General features: G+C 35.4%; 1 protein-coding gene across 2 annotated transcripts in view; it reads left to right on the top strand.

Annotated features, from left to right (window-relative positions):
- Positions 1-24,100, top strand: part of rxraa (retinoid X receptor, alpha a) — a 141,491-nt gene extending 117,391 nt beyond the window's left edge. For both annotated transcript variants that reach the window (XM_015366946.2, XM_006640664.3), the window contains exons 7-11: positions 9,826-9,955; positions 13,276-13,408; positions 15,360-15,451; positions 18,141-18,246; positions 18,761-24,100. In XM_015366946.2, coding sequence (XP_015222432.1) covers positions 9,826-9,955; positions 13,276-13,408; positions 15,360-15,451; positions 18,141-18,246; positions 18,761-18,908 — 609 coding nt within the window. In that variant the 3' untranslated portion in view covers positions 18,909-24,100. The remainder of the gene's footprint in view (positions 1-9,825; positions 9,956-13,275; positions 13,409-15,359; positions 15,452-18,140; positions 18,247-18,760) is intronic.
- Positions 24,101-24,188: the final 88 nt, after the last annotated feature.

Raw genomic sequence — 24,188 nt, forward strand, 5'->3', positions numbered from 1 at the left:
TGTCAAAGAGTAGGTAAACAACATCTGATGTTATGTTATTGTTTAGTTTCCCATCACTATGCCAGTGTTAAAGATGTAGCTGATGACTCTGATTTGGTGTTTTCTGAAATAAGAATTTAAAATGTTTCATGTTACTGTTTTATTCTTTTCCGTGAGTTCCATGAGTGAAATATATTATTCTAAACAAAAAATATGAAAACTTTTTGCAACTAACAGGCTAAACTCTCATCAACTAAACTTTCATATGTGGTTCAACAACTACATATCTTTCATTGTGGAAGAAAGAAAACTACCTGTTAATTTTACATTATATATTATTTTCCATTTAGCTTCATGAATGTTTAAGCCTTGTTTTAGTAACTATCTATGTTTCAGTGTCATTGTGCCATTTGGTGTAAATCTGTTACACGAGAAATATAAAAATAAAAATATCTAAAGTAATATGTTTTTCTACAAGGAAAATGTAGGGCTATAGCAAGTAATGCTGCATGAATTGAATTTAAATTAGCAATAGTGGGTGATGTGGAAAAATAAGTGTTGTTATACAATTGTAAATGAAATAAAAGTAGGTTAAAAGTGAATCAGACTTTCCCATGTTTTTATACATTTGTGGGCATACCCACTGTTGTCAGCTGTGAATTCCACAAGTCATTAGCTGTACCTGAATAGAGTAATTTGTTTCCATTGTTGAAATAGATGTTAAATCAATATGCTCTTGAAAGATACAATTGCTTTAAAACATTCAAAAGGTATTGTGTTAGGAGTAAGCTGCACATATCCAAATTTAGATATTAATCATACAGTTATAGGGATAAGAGATGTATGTGTAGAAAGAAATAGATTTTATGGGAGACTTCAAATTCCCAAACATAGAAAGTGAAAAACCAACAGGATTTTCAGCAGTAGAAAGTGAAGTGGTATTCATTACTAAACTGTCATAAAAGCTTTTAAGAATGCTTTAGTATGTTGTTTTTATGTCACATATTAATATTTTCTACAGTTCTGTTTCTGTTAGTAGACTTTCTGTCTTGTGCATGTCATAAGCATGGAGTATTTGATCCCAAATTCATGACATATATTCAACAATTATTATTCTTTATACATTGTCCCACAGTTTATTTCAATAACTAGATCCAGTTCTGACATCACAATTGACCTTTTTTGTTTTCTTTAATACAAAGCACTGTGCAATGTGGATATTTCATTTCTTCTTTCTCATTCCTAAAATTAGCTAAATTTGCTAAAAACCTTTAGTTTTTCAAAGCTGGCTAAACTGTAAAACAAGATTTTTTGGTCCAGTCCAGTGTAAAAACATTCTGGGAAAGAACACTCTGTGCAATTGGAGACCGGGAAGACTCCAGGGACATGTATGTAGAGAAGCTAAATGCCTTGGATGTGAAGTTAAAAATCTGATGGCTGATATCTGAGTAAATGGGTACTATTTTTAAGGTGATGGAAATGTACATTGCAGGCACTGACGCTAACAGGCTCCCACTGGGCTATCCCAGTGGCTCTACACACTAAAGCACTATGCTTTTGTCAGCTCTGCCTTCTTCCTGCACTGGGAAATTCAGCCTCAGCAGGAGGCGAAGGAGCTGTTGATGAGACCAAAGTGCATTTCAGACTCGCTTAGAGGGCTGGAGAAGCAGCATTGCGCTACATCATGAGCCACTAAGCGGTAGAAAGGAGAAATCCAAACACACTAAAATGTCCAGCCAGAAGAGAGCTTAGAGTGTTTCCAGTGCTTCTATTAAGTCAAAACAAACTATTCTTTTATATGATGGAAACAGAACAAGAAGAATTTTCTCAATGTAGTTATGGCTTAAGAAGAGACAGGAGTTGTGTTTTATCCTCTATTTAATCTTACATGTCTTTCTGTTATGCAGAAACATTCAAGAACATGTCTCTTTTTATCACACTAGGGCAGGCTTGAAAATATACAAGATTCTAGACTGGTATAGACTAATTGCATCTTTGAAAAAACATATTTTCAGAGTTCCTTCTTAAGGTCTTCATGAAAACTGCCTTACAAATGTACCTTTTAAAGAGACTTAGATGAATAATAAGATTTTATTTTATTTTAACATGCTTTTTTACTCTCATGGTTTTAAAATTATATCTTAGACTGTTTTTTTAAAAGCAAAAACCAGAAAAAAGAAATGCCCATGTCACATAAATTCCATCTGTTCAAAAATAGTTTCCTTTCTTCACTTTGTGTTTAAGTACACAGTGATCGAAAGCGATGTACAATAGTGCTATTAAGACATGTTTCTTAATGGAGACATGGCTGAGCAAAAAGCGATTAAACACATGTCCCTTTGCTCTGTCACTCTCTTCTTTCCCAGTCTATTAAAACTCAGCGCTCCATGTGTTAATTAATGGCAATTGTTTGGCCCATGAGCAGCACTCATGAATAATACAGCAGTGTTGTTTAATAGCTGGAGGTTGGTCAAGCTGAATAAAGTGTATTTATCTCATGTTGACCTAGAACAGGAGTTAAGCAGGCATTAGTAATCAGCTTCAAGTCAGACAAGGTAATGCCTTCATTTTAAAGCTTTTTTTTCTTTTACTGGTCTATAGAGTAGACTGTCTTAGAGTGGGATTTTAGCTTTGCTTTCTGGAGCAAATCTAGATTAAGCCACCAACACTGGTTGTGTTAATGCAAGGACATCAAAGGAAATTTTGGTCATCTTTCAAAGGAGCATGATCTGTTAATGGAACAAGTGTAAGTTTAAAGGTTAGGCAAACTGAACAGGGAGATGATGATCTAGTTCTAGATGAAGCAGTCATGGTTATTAAAAGACCACCTTCTTCACTGTTATATACAGTAGATGTGCTTTTTCTCTTTTTTAATTTTTCTAAAATTTACTATGTCGATTTTGTATCTATCAGGCTGTCTTTAAAATGTGGTTTTGGTGCAGAAGGTTGAAGGATATATTTGTTTTACAATGTTTAATATCATTGCAGCATTTTTTATAAAAATGTCAGGTGTTTCAGTGGTCTAGAAATTTAGCAGGACTACACATTTGTGACAGAAAAGCAAGTGGGAAAATGTCAGTCAAAGTGAAGGAATGAAATAAAGTTCATTGAACCAGTTGTGTTTGTCATAGATTTATCACTTTTCCAAAAACAGACATCCTCATTCAGTCCTGCTACTTCCTGTATAGAAATTTAAAGTGCAGTTTTATACCATGCATGGGTTGTAGTTCTAAGGGTTATGTTTTTTTCACATGAAGGGCTTTGGCATCACATAATTTTAATAGTACTTTGACTATGAAAGGCCTGTAAAATCTCCATAGTATCCACCAATCTTTCTCCAACCTTCCATCATGCTGTTTAAGTACAATATAAAAAATTAAGCAGTCTGGTCTTTTATTCCTGTGCTGCAAGTGATAAAAATTTCATAGAACAATATTCAAGTAGGACTTTCATAGATGAAATTTGAATCGGTATCTGTTTTAAATAATGCAGACAAATCCTTTAAATTTGGGGAAGAAAATGATGCTGTTGTCTGTGGTTTTATTATATTAGTATTTCAAGAGCTGCTTTTTCTTATTTTTCAGGAAGTTTTTTTAGTATAAACTGTAAGTACTGATAAGAAGGACTTGTTTATGAACAAAACTAAAGGACATGCCATTATACGTTATTGGTACTTAATGGTATACTGTATTTTTTTTATGTCAGCATAAAGTCCCAAAAAATAATGAATGGCCTTGTAGCCTTTTAATGAAAATAACAAAGATAAGAACGTGTAGTCTTGCTCTCTCAGTTAATTAATTTCTATGCTTTCCCAGGCATTGCTTGGAGAGCAGAAGGACCGCTTTTGTGTTTGATGCATTATTTATATACTAAATAAGTCTGAAGTTCAGTAGATTGATCTAGTAATAATTAGATGCACTAAACAGAAAGCAGCATCCATTGACAGAATATGTTCACGTAATTTTGAATGTGATAAGTTTGGATGCTCTAATGTGCTAATGTCAGATGGTTGAAGGTGGACACAGGGATTGATTCAAGATTCATAATTCATTAAAAAGCTGTTTTGTGGACAAGACTGACTGAAATTCCCTTTGCAGTCCTTTTGAATCTCATATAAAGCAAGTCAGTGAAACACAAAGTAGAAAAATCTGTCATATATTATATGCAAAGACTGCAGTGTGTTCCTTACAAATAAACTTTGAATTCTAAAGTATATTGCTTCATTTTGTGATTCAGTTCTGTACACAAGACCATATATGAAGTGTAATGTATACTTATGCTCTGGAATGACCCTGAACAGAAGAATAGAAGGTGCAAAACAATTAAATAAACATATGTTTTGGTTTATGTTTTTATCTTGTTGCTTTATCACTTTTTTAACTGCAAATAAAAACTCAAAGGAGAATGTTTGAGTACTACTAAAAGTGAAAGAAAGAAAAATGAATATGAATTAAATTCTAGAAATGCTCTGCAATGATAATTGTTATGTCATACATAGTGAGGTCTTCAGTACTGAAACATTGCATTTCCACCTCTATATTTCAATACATCTTAAGTTTTTATCATGGACTTAGAGGGTCATGTTTTTCCTGCAGAAAGCTATGGAAATTTCCTTCCACTGTAGAAATACCTGACAAATCAACTTAGTATTCAAGTGTCTTGCTTTCTTCCTTTGCAGATGTCAGTGTGTGATTCAAACAGAACAGTATTGACAGCAGATGCGTATCTATATGGGAATAGAAGAAGAAAAAGAAAGTGTATGCACTAGATAAACTCCCCTTGTCTTAACCTAATCTTCTCTGGGGAACCTCATTTGAAGTTCTGATCCTTGAAGATTTTGCTGGTGTAGAGTGCATTGGGAAAGAAAGTTGTGAAAAAGGCTTTTACTGTCTAACTTCCACAGATACTGCATAATAATAATCAGGCCTCCTTTCATTTAAGATTTTCCTTTCCTGCATTCTGATTTTATTTTGTAAAATAGAATGGTGGATTGTTATTGTGCAAGCTGGGTTTTTTCAGTTGTACAAACTGATGTGTTACAGTATGTGCCAACTTACCGGTAAAAGGAACTCTTATCAAAAAATATATTGCTCCTTTTTGGTGGGGAGAGGGGTCACTTGTTTGACATTTTAAATGAGGTTGTAAAACAAGTGCAGACATGTCCAGTTAAACCTGCAATCTACAGCTATTTTGCTCCAATTTCTAGCTTGCTTTTTCTTTCTTTGTGCTAAATAGAGGTGGACAAGCAAAAATAAATGCTGAATGTTTCATTCTGTCATAACAAAAAGTAGTACAGGACTGGGGTGTGTAGTTGATAAGACGATTTTATCTTATCAATCTTACATTTTTTCTAGTTATTAAAAGTACATAACAACATGCACAATATATACCATTGCCTATTGCTATATAACTTTGGAACTCTGATATGAAGGAGTTTTGTTTGATAATATATACAGTATAATGGTAAATTTTATCTGAAATATGTAAGAACACAAGAACAGTTACAAATGAGAGGAGGCCATTCAGCTTCTCTTGCCGGTTCGGTAATTGGTAGCTAATTGATCTGAGGATGTCATCCAGCTGTTTCATGAAAAAAGCTAGGTTTCCCATCATGACTAGGTAGCTTATTTCATACTCCCACACCCCTTTGAGTAAAGAAGTGTCACCTGTTCTCAGTTTCAAAGGCACTTTGCCATAACTTAGCTAGTGTCCTCTGGCTCATGTTTCACTGTTCAAAGAATTATAGCTAGACCACCTACCTTTTCTAAACCCTTGTTGACGTCCATCTCAGATCCTATTTCCATATATATAACATCCTCTGGTTAAGTAAAGAAGAACCTCCTGTTCTTGGTTTAAAATGCACTTTTGTGTAGGGTCCAATTCTCAACATTTTTGTATTTCAATTGCAAACTAAACAAATTAAACTAATTCAAATACTGGTGGATGTCACACCATAATAAAGCAGAACATCATGTTCTGTTCTCAAAAACACAGTTTTTTTTTTTTTTTTGGTGAACCAACAAATATTACTGTTATTACCAATTAAATATTTACTGAGACATAGGGATTTTGTCCATGTTTTCTACATGCTGATTGAAGTTTGGCACTTGAGATCCATTACTTAGAGCTCCTGAAATGTTTACAAGCCTTCCTGTTGTTTAACAAACTGTATTATATTCGTACTTCAGCTCTCAAGTAAGTTGTTTTAAATACTTTAAAAACATGAAACATCTTTTAAGAGTAGTTGCATTTAACTATAGCTTTTTGCTGACATTTCATTTTCAAGAATCAAAGTATGTTTTTTTTATTATAATAAGCTGAAAAAAATGTCAGACTGTCAACAATTAGCTATTCCATGGTTATCTTCTTCAATGAGGGTTTTAAGCAAAGCTTACTATTTGGTGTCTGATTGTCACCTGGAAATAATATATGTTTGGTTGGGCATTCAGTTCACTTATGATAGATAAGTCTGCAAAAGTTTTATTTTTCTTCAACAGTACTTAAAGTACTTCTCTAGAAACTATACATTAAGGATAAATGATTACTTTTGAAAATTCTTTGTAGTCATATTAATACCTAATTAAAAGATCATATTAATTATGTACAATTATTTCTGACAAGATTACTGTATTGCCATGTGTCGATGTATACCTTGAAATGTATAATTCAATGTTAAATCACTTGTTTATGATATGGAAGATATTAACTGAAGTTTGGGAAAGATAATGGGTACAGGTCTGAAACCTGTACCCACAGATAATGGGTACAGGTCTGAAATCGGTCTTGTCAAGTCTGGTGTCCCCCAGGGCTCAATACTGGGCCCCTTGCTCTTCAGCATTTACATGTTCCCACTTGGTCAGCTTTTAAGATCACATGGCCTCAGCTTTCATTTTTACGCTGACGATACTCAAATATACATCCATACCAAACCCGACACTGACGTGGCTGTCTCTATCCTATCTAATTGCATCTCTGACATAAAAATTTGGATGACTCAAAACTTCCTTCATCTTAACTGTGACAAGACTGAAGTCATGCTTATTGGTACCCCCCATCAACTTCGTAAAGCCAGTCCTGTAACCCTGTCTGTAGATGGCTCTGTACTTGAGCTTCAATCAAAATTGAAAAACCTTGGGGTTATATTCGATTCTGGCTTAACATTCGACCCACATGTACAGCATACTGTCAAAACATCTTTTTTTCACCTTAGAAATATCGCAAGACTACGCCCTATGCTATCATTAACTGTGGCTGAAAAGCTGATCAACATATTTGTATTCTCTCGAATTGACTACTGCAATGCTCTGCTCCCTGGTGTATCTAAATCTACTCTGAACAAGCTGCAGTATGTCCAAAATTCAGCAGCCAGAATTCTGACCAGGTCTAGTACAAGTGTTCACATTACTCCTATCCTGGAGTCCTTGCACTGGCTTCCGGTCAAATTCCGCGTAGACTTTAAAATCCTCATGCTCACCTACAAGGCTTTACATGGCTTGGCACCTCAATACCTGTCTGAACTTTTATCGCCCTACTCCCCACCTCGCAACCTCCGCTCTTCAAATTCTGCCCTCCTTACTGTCCCCCAAGCCCGTCTACATTGTATGGGCGACAGGGCCTTCTCCTGCTATGCCCCCAAGCTCTGGAACTCTTTACCCAAGGATATTAGAGAGTCACCTTCTCTAAACTCCTTCAAATCCAGACTCAAAACTTTCTTCTTCAGTGAAGCCTTTACTTAACTGGTTCCATTCTTCACCCCTCTGCTCTTCTTAATACCATCTTCCACGGTCTCCTCTATTGTTATTGTTGTATTGTTGTAATTATAATTATGTCCTGTCTTGTGAAATTTTCTTATTTATTGTTGTAGTCTTCTTATTTATTGTTATTGTCATCCTGTAAAGCGCTTTGAGAAGCCACCTTTAAAGGCGCTATATAAAATAAAGTTTATTATTATTATAATGTCAGTTAAACCAGTCTCATCCAGTTGTATATTGGAATCATTACCAACTTTTGCCATGTATAACTAATGCACACACCTCTTCACACATTTTTCCACTAAAATCATTACATAGATTGTGCTTCAAATAACAGGCAGGAAAGAGAAAACAAGATGGAAAGTAGGAAAAGTACACTTCTCATTTTGTGTTCGCCTTGCATTTTTGACACATTTTTCTATACGTGCTTCAAACAACAGACAGTAAAGAGAAAAATAAGACGGAACAAAACAAAATATGCATCTTGTTTCATGATCCCCTCACTTTTTCACACTCATTATGTGGACTGCATGTTCTTCTGTGGTCTATTCTGCTTCTGTTCACCGATGTCCAACGTGACCCCAGGCTTCCCTCTCTTGTCCCCTGCTGTTCCTAATGTCATCTTCTTGGGCCATAGTCTTGTCTGGCGTCCTACCTCCAGCTCAAATTCAGGTTCCTTCCTCTTGGCCTCTTGATGCTTTCTAATTGGCCATGTTTCCATCCATGATTTACTATCGTAATGTTCACAATGTTTTTGGTGTTTACTTGTTTCTTTTTTGGGGTAGAGCCTCTTTGTCCTATGACCAGGGTGCTAACTCTTAATCATGTGGGCTAAGCTAACATTTTTAAACTTATTATTCTTAAATAATCATAAAAAAATGCAAAGCATGTGATTCTCGGATGTCATTGTTCATTATGAAACTTTTTGATTATTAAAGGTGTCAGCTTTCAGAAACATGCATTTCCAACTCAACCCTCGTATACTTGTTTAAAAGTAATACTTCTTGATGGGCTAGTCTAGTCCCAGGGTAGGTAAAATAAAATACATAATTTACTGTGTCTTCTTCAGGAAACACCACAGAGGACAGAAAAAATGCTTGCTAATTTTTTATGCTCATTTTTAGGTATTTTCTGCAAATGCCAAGACAAAATGTGTATTTGTTTTACATCTCTTCCTCCTCTGTGTATAAGTTTAATGACTTGAGTAGATTTGAGGCCTCAGTGTTGAAGAGAGGTGGTTTTATTGTGGGCCGAGCCAAACAGTCTTGACTTAAAACCTGAGAAGGGTAGTTTGGTCGATGCATTTTTGAACAATAGCCCCTTTCATGCCTGTGAGAATCAAGAAACATTTTGCTTCTCACCTACTTCACATCTTATAGTCTATTTAAAGTGTTATTTTGTGCTAAAATATATAGCGTGCCTTCAATTCTCTGAGGTCACCTTGCTTGTAATACTGTTGCCATGGAAACATACACATTTTCTACATTGGTAAGGGGTGTGAAGTCCTCCAGTGTCTCAAATGTACTTTCTACAATGCAGGGGTGAGATCATTCTGGATCTTTTTACATAAAAACTGTGAAAAGACTCCTTAAAAAGTATGTTTTTTATTATTAAAAGCTGAATGCCGAAACAAATTCTGTAATACTTTGTCATATACCACAGATTAAGGTCAGTACTCATCACAGTGGTAGTAATGCAGTGGCATTACTTTTCCATTGTGATAGTGAGATTTAGTGTTAGCAAATGAATTTTTACAAAGGGTGTGTTTTCTTACAATGAATGGATCTGGTCCAAGGACGCATAAGTACTAAATTTTCTTTTTTTTTTCAGCATTATAAGAACATTTTAAAAAACAGAGCATTTCATTCCAGCTTATGTTACAGTTCGAGCAGATAGCTGTATCAGTGTGTGTAGGCTGAAAAGGAGCAGGCAAAGGTTTATTCCACACAGAAAAGAAAAGAGACACAACTTTTCGACTGATGTCCTTCACAGTCTCTTTTCCTTTCAGCATGGAATAAACCTTTACCTGTTCCTTTTTGTATAGTTGTCCATTAAGATACACCATTAATGCCTTGTTTTTTCCTCTCTCTTGCAGCCTAATGACCCTGTCACCAACATTTGCCAAGCAGCAGATAAGCAACTGTTCACACTTGTAGAGTGGGCAAAGAGAATCCCACACTTCTCGGAACTGCCACTTGACGACCAAGTCATTCTCCTACGAGCAGGTGGGTCCAAAGCAGATTTCTCCTTTATTTTATGTCTAAAGGAAATATTTTTACCTTTTATTCAAATAAGAGCTTCTGTACATCTGTTTTCACATTAAAATAGTTTTTTGGAAAGACCTCTTCATGGTAGCACAGATTTTTAATTTTTACTTAATATGTCTTCAGAGCTTAGTACTTCAGAATCTAAATGCCAGCCATACCTGCTTCCATAGCTACCTGAACCTGTTGAGTGACCCCTTACCCTGAACCGACATCGCTATGGAAACACAAGTGCTCCTGCTGTTTTGTGCTCGCCATCAACTGGAGGTTTTTTTTAGCTGCATTTCCAATAAAATAAAGAAATACTTTTTTACTTTTCCAATAAAGATTATTTTATCCAAAGCCATTCTTTTCACAGAAAACCATAAAGGTATTTTTTTGTACTTATACATACGTACATATTTATCCTTGTGTTACGTATTATCTTAGTTTAGATTTTCCCTAGCCATAATGCGAAATCTAGTTCCCTTGGAAACGCACACAAAATCAAAAGAGAAGGAAATGTTAAAATGAGATCTTCAAGGACAAATTCTTGCCTTGTGCCTAAGAATATCGTCTGCCATTGCAATTTGATTATTTTATTTGGTATTAGGCATGCAGGAGCTTCACACAACAGCAGCAGTTAACATGACTTGCAGACAATCATTTTATTGTTATGTTAAATAAATAAGAGATGTTGTGATACAGCAATTGGTCTATTGTTCTGAGGAAAGTTGACATCGAAGACAGAAAATCTCAATTGTTCATCTATCCAGTATCAATTAGTTTAGTGTATCTGGTTAATTAATTTGAATGTCTGCATATAAGAGATGTTTCTGGATTCTGTGCCTCTCTTTTTTTCTAAGCAAGATTCAGGGCTTTTAATGTTTTTCAACCTGATAAAACAGAACAACATGAGCATTCATCAGTTAATGGGTGTTTTAAGTTGTAGTGCTAGTGAAAGAGAATATCGGACCAAAATGTCATGTGATTTGACAACATTTCAAAGGATTAGATAAATTTAGGAATGCAAACAAAAACATTAGAATTTTTACAATTAATTAAAATGATTCATTTATTAAGTTTATTACAAGTGCCTATTTTTCTCTTTATATTTACTTTTTGGTATCCATTTAAAAAGCAATCCTGGTAGGGTCTTTCTCAAGAGTACAGCTGCAGCACTTCAGATGGGATTTTAACCTGCAACCCTTGGATCAGGAGTCCTGAGTGTTTTGCTTCATATTTGACATCCACTTTAGATTTACAGATTGGTTGTTGTTTTTTTTTAATTCATTGTCTCTCTGCACTTCCTCTATATCTCATTCACACAAACAGAAAACAGAAGGATCGCTTTGTGGAAGAGCTCTGTCATTGAGGAGAGCTCCATTTCCTTCTCCCATGTGTATGTACCATATGTCACAGCCCTACCTGTGACTTCTCCGTTTTTGGTGTCAGAATGACAGTGAAGACAAAGGCGTGTTCTGTTGAAAGGGCTGGATTCACTAAAGAGCTTAGGCAATGCTGATATGAACAATGATTTACAACATCACCCAGAATCAGACTTGATTCAAATGTAAAGCTCCCCTGCAGTTTTCAATACTAATTTCAAATAACATCAGTAGAAAACTTAACGGGTTGGTAATCCCCTGTAGCACCAGTCTTTTTTCAGGTGTGGTCTGCATGAAAAATGATGGAATTTCCTCCTTTTGCCTTTCACCTTGCTTCACAATTAGCATGATTGTGAGGTTTGTGTGATTGAAGTGCTGATGTTCTGTGTGTAATGAATTGGAGAAGAAGTTATATTTTTGAGACTGCTGTATTTTTTTGTCCCTGGCCTCCTGTAGGACATTTGATGTGGTAGGATTTGGGGGAGGGGGAGTTGTGATTTTCTAGGTGTTTCAGAAGGTTCGTCAGGGGAGTTGTATTCCTGCAGGGGCCTGTCCTGTCATCAGGAGAGCAAGTGTGACTGAGTGCCTGTTTGAGTTCTGATTTGATGAGTGGTGGACTGTGATTCAGCTTCCCTCTAGCGTTTTAACTTCTTGCTTGATACATTATTGAAAGCCACCCCTGCAGCCTTTTTACTAAGATTTGAAAATGAAAAATTTACATTATAAAACTTAGCTAATAGCGAGACAAGACAGAAGTGCTGGCATGAGAGTCAACAGAGAGGGAAATGTAATGAAGGGGAAGGGGAGTGTGTTTATCAATTTGGTTAAATTTGATTTATCTTTTTTTTTGAGTGGTGGAACAGTTAAAAGTTTTTTTTTGTTTTTTTATTGTTCAGTTTTTGTTTTTCTTCCCATGTCAGACTTCAAGTTCAAGTTGATAGAGCCATGTTTTTAATGTCTGTATTTTGTCCATTTCTGCTAATGTACCAATACTTTGTCCATTTCTGCTTTTATAAGTTATTAAAAGAAAAGTAAGAATTATATGATGTTAATGAGCACTTGCACATGAATCTGCCTTTTCAGAAGATCTCAAGCTGTCTTTTAATAAATTGTTTAGTTCTGCAGTCTCACAGGATAAAAGCATCTTCTTAGAACACGGGGGAAAATAGAATATGTTGCTAGGCAGAACATTTAAAGGAGCCCAGTCATTAAAACTACAGCAAAGACTACATCATTCCTGGCACACAGCACAAAGATTGTCTTGTGTTTTTATTTTGCACATTTTTAAGTAAAACGTTGCAGATCTAAATAAAAAGCATCAGTGTTACAACAATCATTAAAGCAAAATGTCCTATTTACTGAAAAACACCATTCGTTTTGTTTCTTTTTTTTAAAATGAGATTTTATTACCTTATGCGGATTATGATAGAAACATAATACCTTCTAAATTAAAAGGAAAATAAAAAAAACTTTTTAACACACTTGTCCACTCAGGACATCTTTGCACAAATACAAATGATCGAAGCTGAAAATAATTTTATGTGTGAGGTTTCTTCTGTTTTGGGCTATAACAACAGATTTGTTTTTCTAATTTTTACAATAAAGAAATTTTACAATTTAGAGTTTAAATGTTGATTTATTGATACAAATTTAATTTAGCAACATCTGAAGTCATTGTTTCTCATTACGCACTGCAAAACTGAATTTTTGTTGTACATGTTCATATTATGTACACTTAAAAATTAAACTAATAAATTAATCCATAGCTCTTGCTGAGATCAGGCCCACTTGCTGAAAATTAATTAAGTTAAATTAAATGTACAGTGATATATATGAGTAAGTGCATGCTGTCTCCCTTTAAGTGAAAGATATAGATCTAAAAACATTCATTCTTGTTTTTAACCTTTGTTTCAGGGTGGAACGAACTCTTAATTGCTTCATTCTCACACCGTTCCATAGCAGTTAAAGATGGAATCCTTCTAGCAACTGGCCTCCATGTCCATCGCAACAGCGCACACAGTGCAGGGGTGGGAGCCATCTTTGACAGGTGTGTTTCCCATCTTATGGAGTTTATAACAGAAGTTCAGTTGGAAGGTCAGATCCTAATCTTACCCCACTCCCTCTCTCCTTTACATATACTCAACTTCAAGACCTTGCACGGTTCCTCTTGCAGCCCTACCACCAACCCATCTACATCCTTGCAACAGCTCCCTAGCTCATTCCTCACAATAGTGAGGGAGGATTCAATCAGCTTTATCATTGCAGCTAGGCTGCCCTTTCCTCAGATAGGCAAGTTACACCAAATAACCTCTAATACATTTAATCCCTCTATTGCATTCATTAGGATCTAACTGAACTACTGAAATAATGCTTTGCGCCATGGTTTGGAGTTCTATATTCAAGAGGCACAGTTAATGCTCCGAGCTATGGATTTATAAAACATTTTCTGCCTGAAAGTGAAATTTAACTTTCTCAGGAGAAGCCCATCACATTTCTAAACCTTTTATAGTTCCATTATAGCCAAGGTCATTGAATCATTCAGCAGGGTGTTCCCTAGGGCAAGACATTGCCTCTTGAGAAATAAAAACACAAGGCTTTAGAAATTATTAGTGTTTTTTTTCCAGTTTCCAAATAGTCAGACTCAGTTGGATATAATCTTTTGAATATTTCAATGAAGCAGAAAGATAAGGTCACAGATTAGCACGGTTTAAATTGAAATCTTCGCACTGCACTGGAGAACAGGACTTTAAGTTAGTTCCTGAAAAAATTGAAATAAGTCAAAGCGTACTAGAGCCCACTTAATGTATTCTAACACAAGATAGTGAAGTATATAAAAATATTACTTTTTAATTTGCAATCCAGCATTTCTAAGGATACCATTTCAGTCTCTTACAAATCACTGAAAGGACCTTGAACTATTAAAATGAGGACCCTTTAGATGTAGAGCAGTGATCGCAGCATATTACCCAGCTCTCTAGAGAGCAACTGTTAGACAGCATATGGCCAATGAAATAGATAGGATAACTTAAAGAGTTTAATCATTCCATTTACAGTGGTCCCTGGGGCAAATTAAATTAATCAAAGTGCCATAACTCTTGAAAATGAGCCTCACTTATAAAGAGCATTAAATGGATCAAAATTAGAAGGATGAGAACTGGGGATCATTTATAGCACACAATGCGTTGCTTAAACAAAGGAATCAGACAAGTGTGGAGCAAGGTAGGTTCATAGAGTTTATACAGCACTTTCCATTTAATTTAATTTCAAGACCTTCTTAGTCATGTCCTTCCACATGGCAAATGTATAGTTTATGTGTGTATTCTAAAGAAGTCTGTGGTGTCAAATACTACCTCATAAAGTGGAACACTATGGTGTTGAATGAGATACTTTTTATTTATTTATAGTTTAATATGCTGTAAATACAATCCAAGGCTGTAGGCATAAAGGTTCCAACATGTGTAGTATTTGTGATGTAACAGAAGCAAATATTTTATAAAACAGCAGAATTGTAAAGTAATAACATACAAAAGATAAATTATTAAAATGGATTTTATGTATGTTCTCCAGTTTTATTATACTGTTTGTGTGTTCAGATGTTTTATCTAAAGTGTCTGTGTCTTTATTTTAAACTTGAGAGCAAAAAGGACACACTGCCCTCCTGAGGTAATTAGATTGGCTATTTACCCTCAGTGGAAAATTGGGCCCCTGTTATTGGAGCCTTTAGATGTCTCAACTATATTTGTTTTGTTCAGGAAAAAAGCTGTGTAATTATAATACTGAGCAATAACTATAATAAGAGCAACAGAATCCACTGCATGGGGTTTGAATGTATTTGTTAACTTGTGTTTTATTTTCTGTGTGTTTGAGGGAGGTGGAGGGTCAGTAAATATTTATATGCTTGTTTTTAATTATGTAAACCAGAGACATGTGCTTTCATCATTGCCCAGTCTCATTAGCTGTTCCTGCTGTTGTTTTTTCTCCTCTCCCTGCCTGTGCAGGGTGCTGACAGAACTAGTATCCAAGATGCGAGACATGCAGATGGACAAGACAGAACTGGGATGCCTGAGAGCCATTGTCTTGTTCAACCCAGGTATATATTCACCTAATGTCTGGATATTTTACTACAAAAGGCAGTGCAGCTAAGCTGTGCCTGCTGTTTTAATTTGCTAGTTTTGTTTGTTTATATCCAATGATTATTTTACAGTTATATTAAGACTTAGCTTTTGACTCCTATGTTATGTGGGGAAGCAGAGTACCTGGAGACCTGCTGCTCTGACACACCGAGTTGTTAGAGCCAACAAGGTAGGGGCTGCCTTATGGGAGTAGAGCAGTGCCTTGTGGGAGAGTTAAAATCAGTTAGAAGAGAGGCATATCTTTCACTGATGTCACTTCAAATTTATACAGTAGGTGCCGGACACAGGTGTCACAGCCTCACTGAGATTATAGCTAAATAATGCTTGCTCCTATCCCAGTGGTGTCTTGCCTGCATTGGTACATGGGGAATCCTGTAGGTTTGCACCATCTACTTCCAGGTCAAAGGGTGCAACCTGCACTTTGATCACCTTGACTGGTGGAGCCACTCGGGATTCCCATGTCTGGTTTTGTTGTCAGAGAGCCATGCAAGTCAGTGCTATGATCTAAAACCAAGAGTTGAAAAAATAATGAGCATGAAAATCTGAAAGTGAGAACATGTGTTCCCCATGAATAATGATTTAATATTCTTGCTGTTGTATACATTTAAATGTCAATATTTCATTGTGTCACAAAACAAAATGCTTTTGGCATCACAGAGCAATAAGTAACCATTTTTGGCAAATGTTGGTAGCTGGGCTAAAAGTATTTTTTCCATGGATATAAAACCCTCTTTAAAAACAGTCATGCTAAGAAGTTGCAGGTGGTAAATTCATCATTATGCAAGATACATCCTTGGAAGACAGGATTTTCTGTACTGGAGTTTTCAATCTGCCTTTGTGAAAAATTGATTTTCCTGGCCTAGTTTCAAAATGTAGAGCTTTTTCAAAGCCCTTTTTAATACTGCATCACCTCTCACCATGTTAAAATGGCTGTGCAACTTGGTCATAGTGCTCCAACTTGAAATGTGCTCTATGCAATTAAATCAAAACCTGAAATAATTTTAAAGGTAAAAGCATTTAAAAAATCCACAGTAACTAAATTTTCTTAAATATGTGTGTGTGTCTGGCTAACACACACTTCCCCATAGAAAAGCTGGCAAAGCAAAGACATAAAACTGAATGCAAATTACAAATAGATAGCAAAAATTCTATTCATACTGTGAAGTTTCCTAATTTTTATTTATTTATTTTCTGTATCACTGTGTTTTTCTTTACAACTGAAAGTATATCTCTTAATTTTAAGATTTTATTTTTACACTTGGTTTGTAAAGCATGTTAAGATACTATTTGTATGAAAGGTGCTCTATCAATTGTTTAGTAGTAGTAGTAGTAGTAGTAGTAGTAGTAGTAGTAGTAGTAGTTTATATAACTAATAAACAGATTTCACTATGTAAACATTTGTTGGATATCAATAGATTTTGCAAACTCAGAGTTAATTTTCAGAATGATTAGTTGCTAAAGAACTCCTATACTAATTCATGTAGCTTAGTCTGTAGGCTTTTGTTGCATATCCAACAAGAAATGTTTTAACCCTGTCTTTATTAGAAATGCCATGCAGGAAAATGAATGGTCCTGACTATAGGAATGTCATTTGAGCTTAAGGTACATGATAATTATGTACAGTAGCTGGACCAATGCATTTTTGTTTACAGCATTTCACTGGAAAAGCAGCACATTCAGACAACACAACATGAAAAGCTGCCTGTCAGAAAAGTATCTGCAAAAGACTATATAATATGATATCATAAAAGAGATGACTAACGTAAGCTGCCAGCAAAACTAAACTTTCTGTTTAGTGTAACAATTACTAATGCTCTGAGATTTATTTTTACTAGAGAATTACCTTCATATGATTTTTAACTTTGTCTCTAGTATCACTCATTTACTTCAGAAAATGTGTTCTTCACAAGTCTGCATCTGTTTATTCCTCACTTCTCTTTCTTTCAACAAATATCTTGCTCTGAAAGCTGTTAGTCCTTGTGTTGGGAAAATAATCAGTTTCTTCCTGTGAAAAATACACATGACTAACATTACATTATTTCCATAGTATTATTCTACCTTTTCGTGTAAAACCATGAAGGTACTGTGTAGATAGCTGCCTGAGAGGTATGCAGTTGGACACCACTTGTGTCACAGCAAAATCACATGAGCACCTTACTGGATATTTTGTCCACCTCAAGCCTGACAGTGAACATCTACAATTGAAATGAATACTAGCAGTGTCAGCAGTACTTTAGTGCCTAGAATGGAATAGTTTGAGCCTTTTCGAGAAATAATTGACTTTTGTAATCCACAATGGGCGCACTTCTGACAGGGATCCTGCGTTTACTGAAAGTGATTAGCTTTCTTTGATGATGATTTTTGTATGTCTGTCCCAGGTCTATCCAACCAGAAACTCAGGTGGTTAATGATTCTTTAACTGATTATCATTGAATAATTCTTTACAGTATAATCGATCACGCCTCTTGTATATGGTATATACAATACTGTTCAAAATAAAATTTGTTTTACAATGTTGATAAAAACCTGCATTGTAATATTAGTAAGCAGTAGATAGGCAGTTAAAATAAGTAGCATATATCATGTTGCCTATTTGAAGTGCTGTTTAATTGAACATGTTGAATGCTATTTCATCTGTCTGCACAGATTCCAAAGGCCTTTCAAACCCCAGTGAAGTAGAGGCTTTGCGTGAGAAAGTTTATGCCTCACTGGAAGCCTACTGTAAACAGAAGTACCCAGAACAGCCTGGAAGGTCAGTATATACCGAATTTCAATGTGTAACTGTCTGTAAAAATTGTATAATTGTATCTGCTTCTTCAAATCCAAGCAATTAATAATATATGTGAACAACTAAAGCAATTGCCAATGTTGTCTTAGAACCATTCTTGTTGTGGATGGAAACACAGCAACATTGTGTCAATGCAGACAGGACTTTATCTGTGTAACTGGCTTCCTAAAGTGATTCCTAATCAGTTCTGATCAATTTTTTAAAACATGCTATTGGGTTACATCAAAATAAGACCCTTAAAAGATTGCAAAATATGATAATATTGTCCTATAGCACTACAGTATTATTTAATACCAGATAAGTGGATAGTATTACAGGTGTAAAGATACTGGCTAAAATGTTAGGTCTTATACTTCATAGGACAAGTAACCTTTAAGTCTTGACTAAGAAATACAGTCATAGTCTAACATACATAGAGATGTTACTCTGGAATGTGAACATATAATGTTAAACTATTCCTTTGTTTAATTTTTGCAAGGTTTGCCAAGCTTTTACTGCGATTACCTGCCCTGCGTTCCATCGGCCTAAAATGTCTGGAGCACCTCTTCTTTTTCAAGCTAATAGGAGACACGCCCATTGACACCTTCCTTATGGAAATGCTGGAAGCACCACACCAAATGACCTAACAAAGAGGCTGGCTTACCTTGCCCAAGCTCGCAGAAGGAGCCTTTATCTCGCAATCATGTGGACTATTTGATGACTGCAACACAAAGAGTTGGACCCCCTGGTCATTTCTTTATGTGTGTAAAAGGAGTCAGTTTCATAAAGCGTGTGGGTCTGTTTTATATATTGTACAAATATATATCTTATATAAGAGAGAGAAAAAGTGATGGACAGGAATGGAGGGAAAAGAAGATGTATGTAGAACTATTTTAGGCTGTTTTTAAGGTGAAAAAGGATTATAAAAAAGAATACAAAAAACATACGTGTATTGACATACATGCTGTGGTTCTGAATTTGTCATAGGATTTTAAACATTTTTCAAGGTGGGGGCTGACATCCTGTGTTTTTACTGGAAGTAATGTGGAAGCCGGTTGTCCTCTTTGTCATCACATCTCCGGGAACCAAAAAAGACCTGCAGGTCATGTTACCTGTCGATTCTGATTTCCATTAATTGGCAATCTGTTTCATAAGGGAGACATGTAAGCACAGTCCTTTTTTGTGAAATGAAAAGGCAAATGTCTTAAGGTATAGACTGAAGCCTTTTCCCTTAAATGTTCTGTTCACTTTTAGTGTGGGCTATTCAAGTTGCTTGTTGCTAAGAATTCTACATGAACATTTACGTTTTACAGTATAATGTTCTTAAAATTGCAGTTTTATGCATCCAATGTGGTAAGGTCAATGTGTTACAGATTCTGAATGTTAATTTCCTATGATGATTTTCATTCTGAATCACCCTGGGATGCTTCAGTTTTTTCCAAATCCCTAAAACAGCAATGTGGTATCAGTCAAAAGGGTTGTCTAATATTAAAATGCAGCCATATACAGTATTGAAGGTGTACAGAGGTCTTACCTATAGATAGTTATCTACAGTTACTTGTAGTTGCCTACAGATGGGTACCTACAGATATGCAGTTTTTTATATCCCCTGGATAAACAGATAAGCAGTAGATCCTCTTCTTTTAAGAAGAAAATGTTCTTACTCGTGGCACTTAACATTAAGTCCTCAAGCTTATTACATCTGACAGTGTACTTGGCGTAGTGGTCAGATGTTCAGGGCATGGAGATTGCCTGGCTTGGAATGGGAGCACTTGGTTTTGTTAATGGGTTAGACTAACAACTTATTGGCCGTGCACAGACAAGGATTCATAGCGTTCTTTAAATAGGAGGCAGAGCTATGCCCAGATTTAATCTTGTTGACATCATGGTCAACAGGAGCTCCTTTCCTGAAAGATAAAACCATATTAATAAATATATAAGAGCTAGGACTACCATCAGATTTCCAGCTAGAAATCACAGGTTAGTACATTACAGGTCATTGCACATTATGTTAACAATTATAGGTCACAGCAAAGTGCAGGTTAAATAGCATTTTGCACAAGCCTGCTTTCATCGTTTTTTTTTTCAATAACTGTCCATGGACAGTTCATTGATGGCATATATTTTTGCTGCTGCAAAACTATGCATTTTAGTGTTTCCAAAGATTGGCCAATGCATGATTGTCATTCAGCTAATTCAGGTAGAGAAACTCTTTACATGTCTAAAAGATTAAGTCCCAAAGTAAATTACAATGCAGCAAACTTCTGAGGAACACCCTGTTAGGCACGTGTGTGTTAGGCACCTGCCCTCTTATGGCAGAGAAGGAGAACTGCAAGTTAATTTAACAATTTTGCTGTGAAACAGCACTTTCCTCAAGACTTGAATGAATTCAAAAGACAAAAAAGATCAGATTACAAGATATAAAATCGAAGTAATATCTGGAGTTATTTAGGATATGCACCAAAATTTTGGATATATATCTCCAGTTAAGAAAAGAACACAATATACAGTAGTTACCACATTTGAAAGATTTTGGATGTTGTAAGCCTAAATTTGCCTAACTAGTCCTTGGAAGACTTAGTTGTGTGTGTTTTCTAATGATTGTAAACATTTGTAATTTGATTGAACAGACTAATTTAAAAAAATGGACCATAGTTAGCATTCAGGTATTAGTCTTTGGCTTATGCTGACCTGACTAGGCTGTGTTCAGAAACTGCTGACTTTGAGCCATTCGAATCTGCAGTACTTTTAAAAACAAAACAAATATTATTCACCAGCTAATGGGAGATACAGTAGATCATCTAAATTGTGAGGTTAGAGATGTTACAATCATGAGCTACAGATTTGAGTGAAACTGGTTTCTCTTAGGTGTAGTCAAATGTCTTTTACATATACAACACTTACACCTACTGCAAATAAATCCCACCACATTTTGCAATGTACAAAGATTATATAGTAGTAATTACATAGACATTTACTACTGTATAACTATTTTCATACGGGTATAACTCTTGTTATCTGCTAGTAAATAACATTTCAAAAGGTTTTAAAAATATATATAGATCCAGATTTCCTCCATAAGAATAAAAAATGAATGCATGTTTATGGTAATTTCATGGTTACTATGAAACAGTGCTGTTGTTTTACCTGTGAAAAAGACTGTCCAGTTTTTCAGATCTGATCAATCCAGGGCATGCTATGCAAAGACAGCTTTTTCTGCCCAGTTTCTATGCAATAAGCTGTAATCAGCAGTAGGCATTCTTTAAACCTACAGGCCCCAAAACGTACAAAACGTCTTTTATCTTTCCCATAAGTAAAAAGGCTGGTTATTCTTTTGCTGTAGAACTAAGCACAACTGAAAGTCAGGTGAGGCTATTGCATTAAGACTAGGAGATTTTTCTTTTTCTTTCATTTCAAAAGGCAGAATGACATTAAACACATGCACATACTGTTCAAGAATAAGGTTTTCCTCATTTTACAAAACCAAGGTCCTGTTTCAGTGAACCAAATGCCAGTATATTTTCAGTCCCTGTCTTTTTAGATTAATTTGATTAGACCTTTGTGAATTTCTGATGAAGGTGTTTTTAAAAAAATATATATTTCTCTGGGCTTTTCTCGATAGTAGAACCTACAATTAACTTACTGCTCTCAGCAAAGTAGTAGTTAGGGATGACTTATTTTTAACTTCCTTGATATATTTAATAGACACATTATCTATATTGATCATTTCAACTGCATACAGTATATTAATATCGGAACTGAAAAAATGTTTTTAGCACAGATTTTTACTAAATCCCCTAAGGTAAGAAGCCATATGCTGATAATTCTCTGTGACTTGTAATGAAAGGAATAATTCCTGTAAGAAACAGACTTGAAAATCTGATTTGACTGGAGAATCAGACTAGCTCAGAGGTCAGAGAAGTGTCATTCAAATAATTGAAAAAAATGCTTTATATATACCATAAAGCTATATTTTGTCTATATGTATATGTGTGTATATTTATATAAATATAATCGTTTGTTAATTGTTATTGGTTTTATCTAGCAAAGTGGGAGGGAAATAAGTATCTGGAAATGCGCCCTGGTCAGATGAACCCCACTAACTTTAGAAATTGGAGCCATTAATAATTTAGGGCTTTAAGGCACTACAGATTGGGTTGTGCATTTTCCAATCTGCACTAAAAAGTATCCAGCAAATATTGTACCAGCCTTTGAATCCCAGTAAATTATTATGCATAATTTCTTTAGATTTTAATTTTACTGAAAACCTTTCTAGTGGTTGCTTTTTGGGGGTGGGCGAGAAGGGGGAGTGAAGAAAAATGTAGTAGATAAAGCAAGTGAAAAAAAATCTGAAGTATTGTGCCCGTTATGCTGGTTAGTACAGTTAAAGACAAGGTAGAGATTTAGGAGAGAAGGTTGTTCTCATGCACTGAAAGAAAAAAATCAAAGCGTGTTGTTAACTCTTGATGACAAGATGTAGCCTCATCTTTAGAATATGATTCCTGAATTACATTAGAATAGTTACAAATGAGAGGAGGTCTTTCGGTCCATCTTGCCTGTTTGGTTGCAAGTAACTAATCTGGAGATTTCATCCTACCATTTCTAGAAAGAAGCCAAAATATCGGTATGTTAGAATTCTCAGCTGTTACAATTTGTTTTTTGCTGCATGTAGAGAAAACTCTTTTGGCTGGATTGTGGCTCAGCAGCTGTAGCAGTATAAAGTGATGGTTTAATAGCTGAATTGAAAAACAATGGGGAAAAAGCTGACATTTCCCTCTAAACTGAGGGAAAAACAAGTTTAGAAGATGTTAAGGGGGAGGGGGGGAACTGTAGAAGAGTTTTTTTTTACCACAATTTACAAAATTGTAAACAAAAAAAAAATATAGCTGGGCTAATTAATAAATTACCCAAGAAGTGGGATTTATCAGATAAGCAATTGAAAGGGGAGCTGTGATACCTGCTTTGTCAAAACAGAAGAATATGTTGCCTGACCAGTTTCCAGTTTAATAAAATGCCAGCCGATGTTATGAGGTTTCAAAATGTGGGATGGCTATATGACCTTTAAGAGTAATTTCCATTTAAGTTTCAGAAAACCGTACACTTAGTAGTGGTATATTTCATGGTAATGACCAACACATACCTTTGATTGTTCAGATCTATGCTGTCTGGTCTGGTTTGCTTTAAGCAATTTATCTTGTTGATTGTGTTCTTTACTGTAAAGGGGGCTTTCCTAACAAGCATCATCCTGACTTCTACATCAAACATGCAGCACGGAGGAGCAGAAGAGAGCTAGGTATTAAATACCTTGTGCTTTGAGCCTGTGCATCTATTTTCAGGTGCTTGACATCTGAAAGAAAGGGTTTTTTTTCGTTTGCTTTTGGGTTGTTTTGCAATAAATGTAGTCTAACCCAGTGTGTAATTATTATTGCCTTTGCCGCAGCAGTTTTGACAAAAACATCAAGAAAGGAGACATCTAAAAAAATCTATTTTTGTACAAATGTAATTTTATCCCTTACCTATATATTCCTAATGTTTCTTTCTTTCCTTGTTTGGACTGTTGTATGCATTATGTGTAAATGTTGATTTCAAATGGAAAACCAGGGTGATCGGAGGAGGTGAGACGTCCAGTCCCTTCGCCCTTGCCTTTAACAGTTAGTGTTTGAGATGAAGTGTTCATCCTTTATGACACCCCAGCAAACAAATCGGCACCCCAGCTGTTTTGGAACTGTTTGTTCTTTTTTTAAAAAAAACAAAAGATGTGTTTTCTGTTTTTTGTGGGTGTTCTCTGACGTTCAGTTTATCTTTCATGAAAAGCTTATTAAAAAAATCAGAAAACAAACTATTTTGCTGTGATTCTTCACCTATATATATATATCCCATACCCTGTATGCCTATATGATACCTTGTACATACATAAGAGCGGGTTG

Source organism: Lepisosteus oculatus, chromosome 24 (genome assembly GCF_040954835.1).
Source record: "Lepisosteus oculatus isolate fLepOcu1 chromosome 24, fLepOcu1.hap2, whole genome shotgun sequence".
Lineage (NCBI taxonomy): Eukaryota > Metazoa > Chordata > Actinopteri > Semionotiformes > Lepisosteidae > Lepisosteus > Lepisosteus oculatus.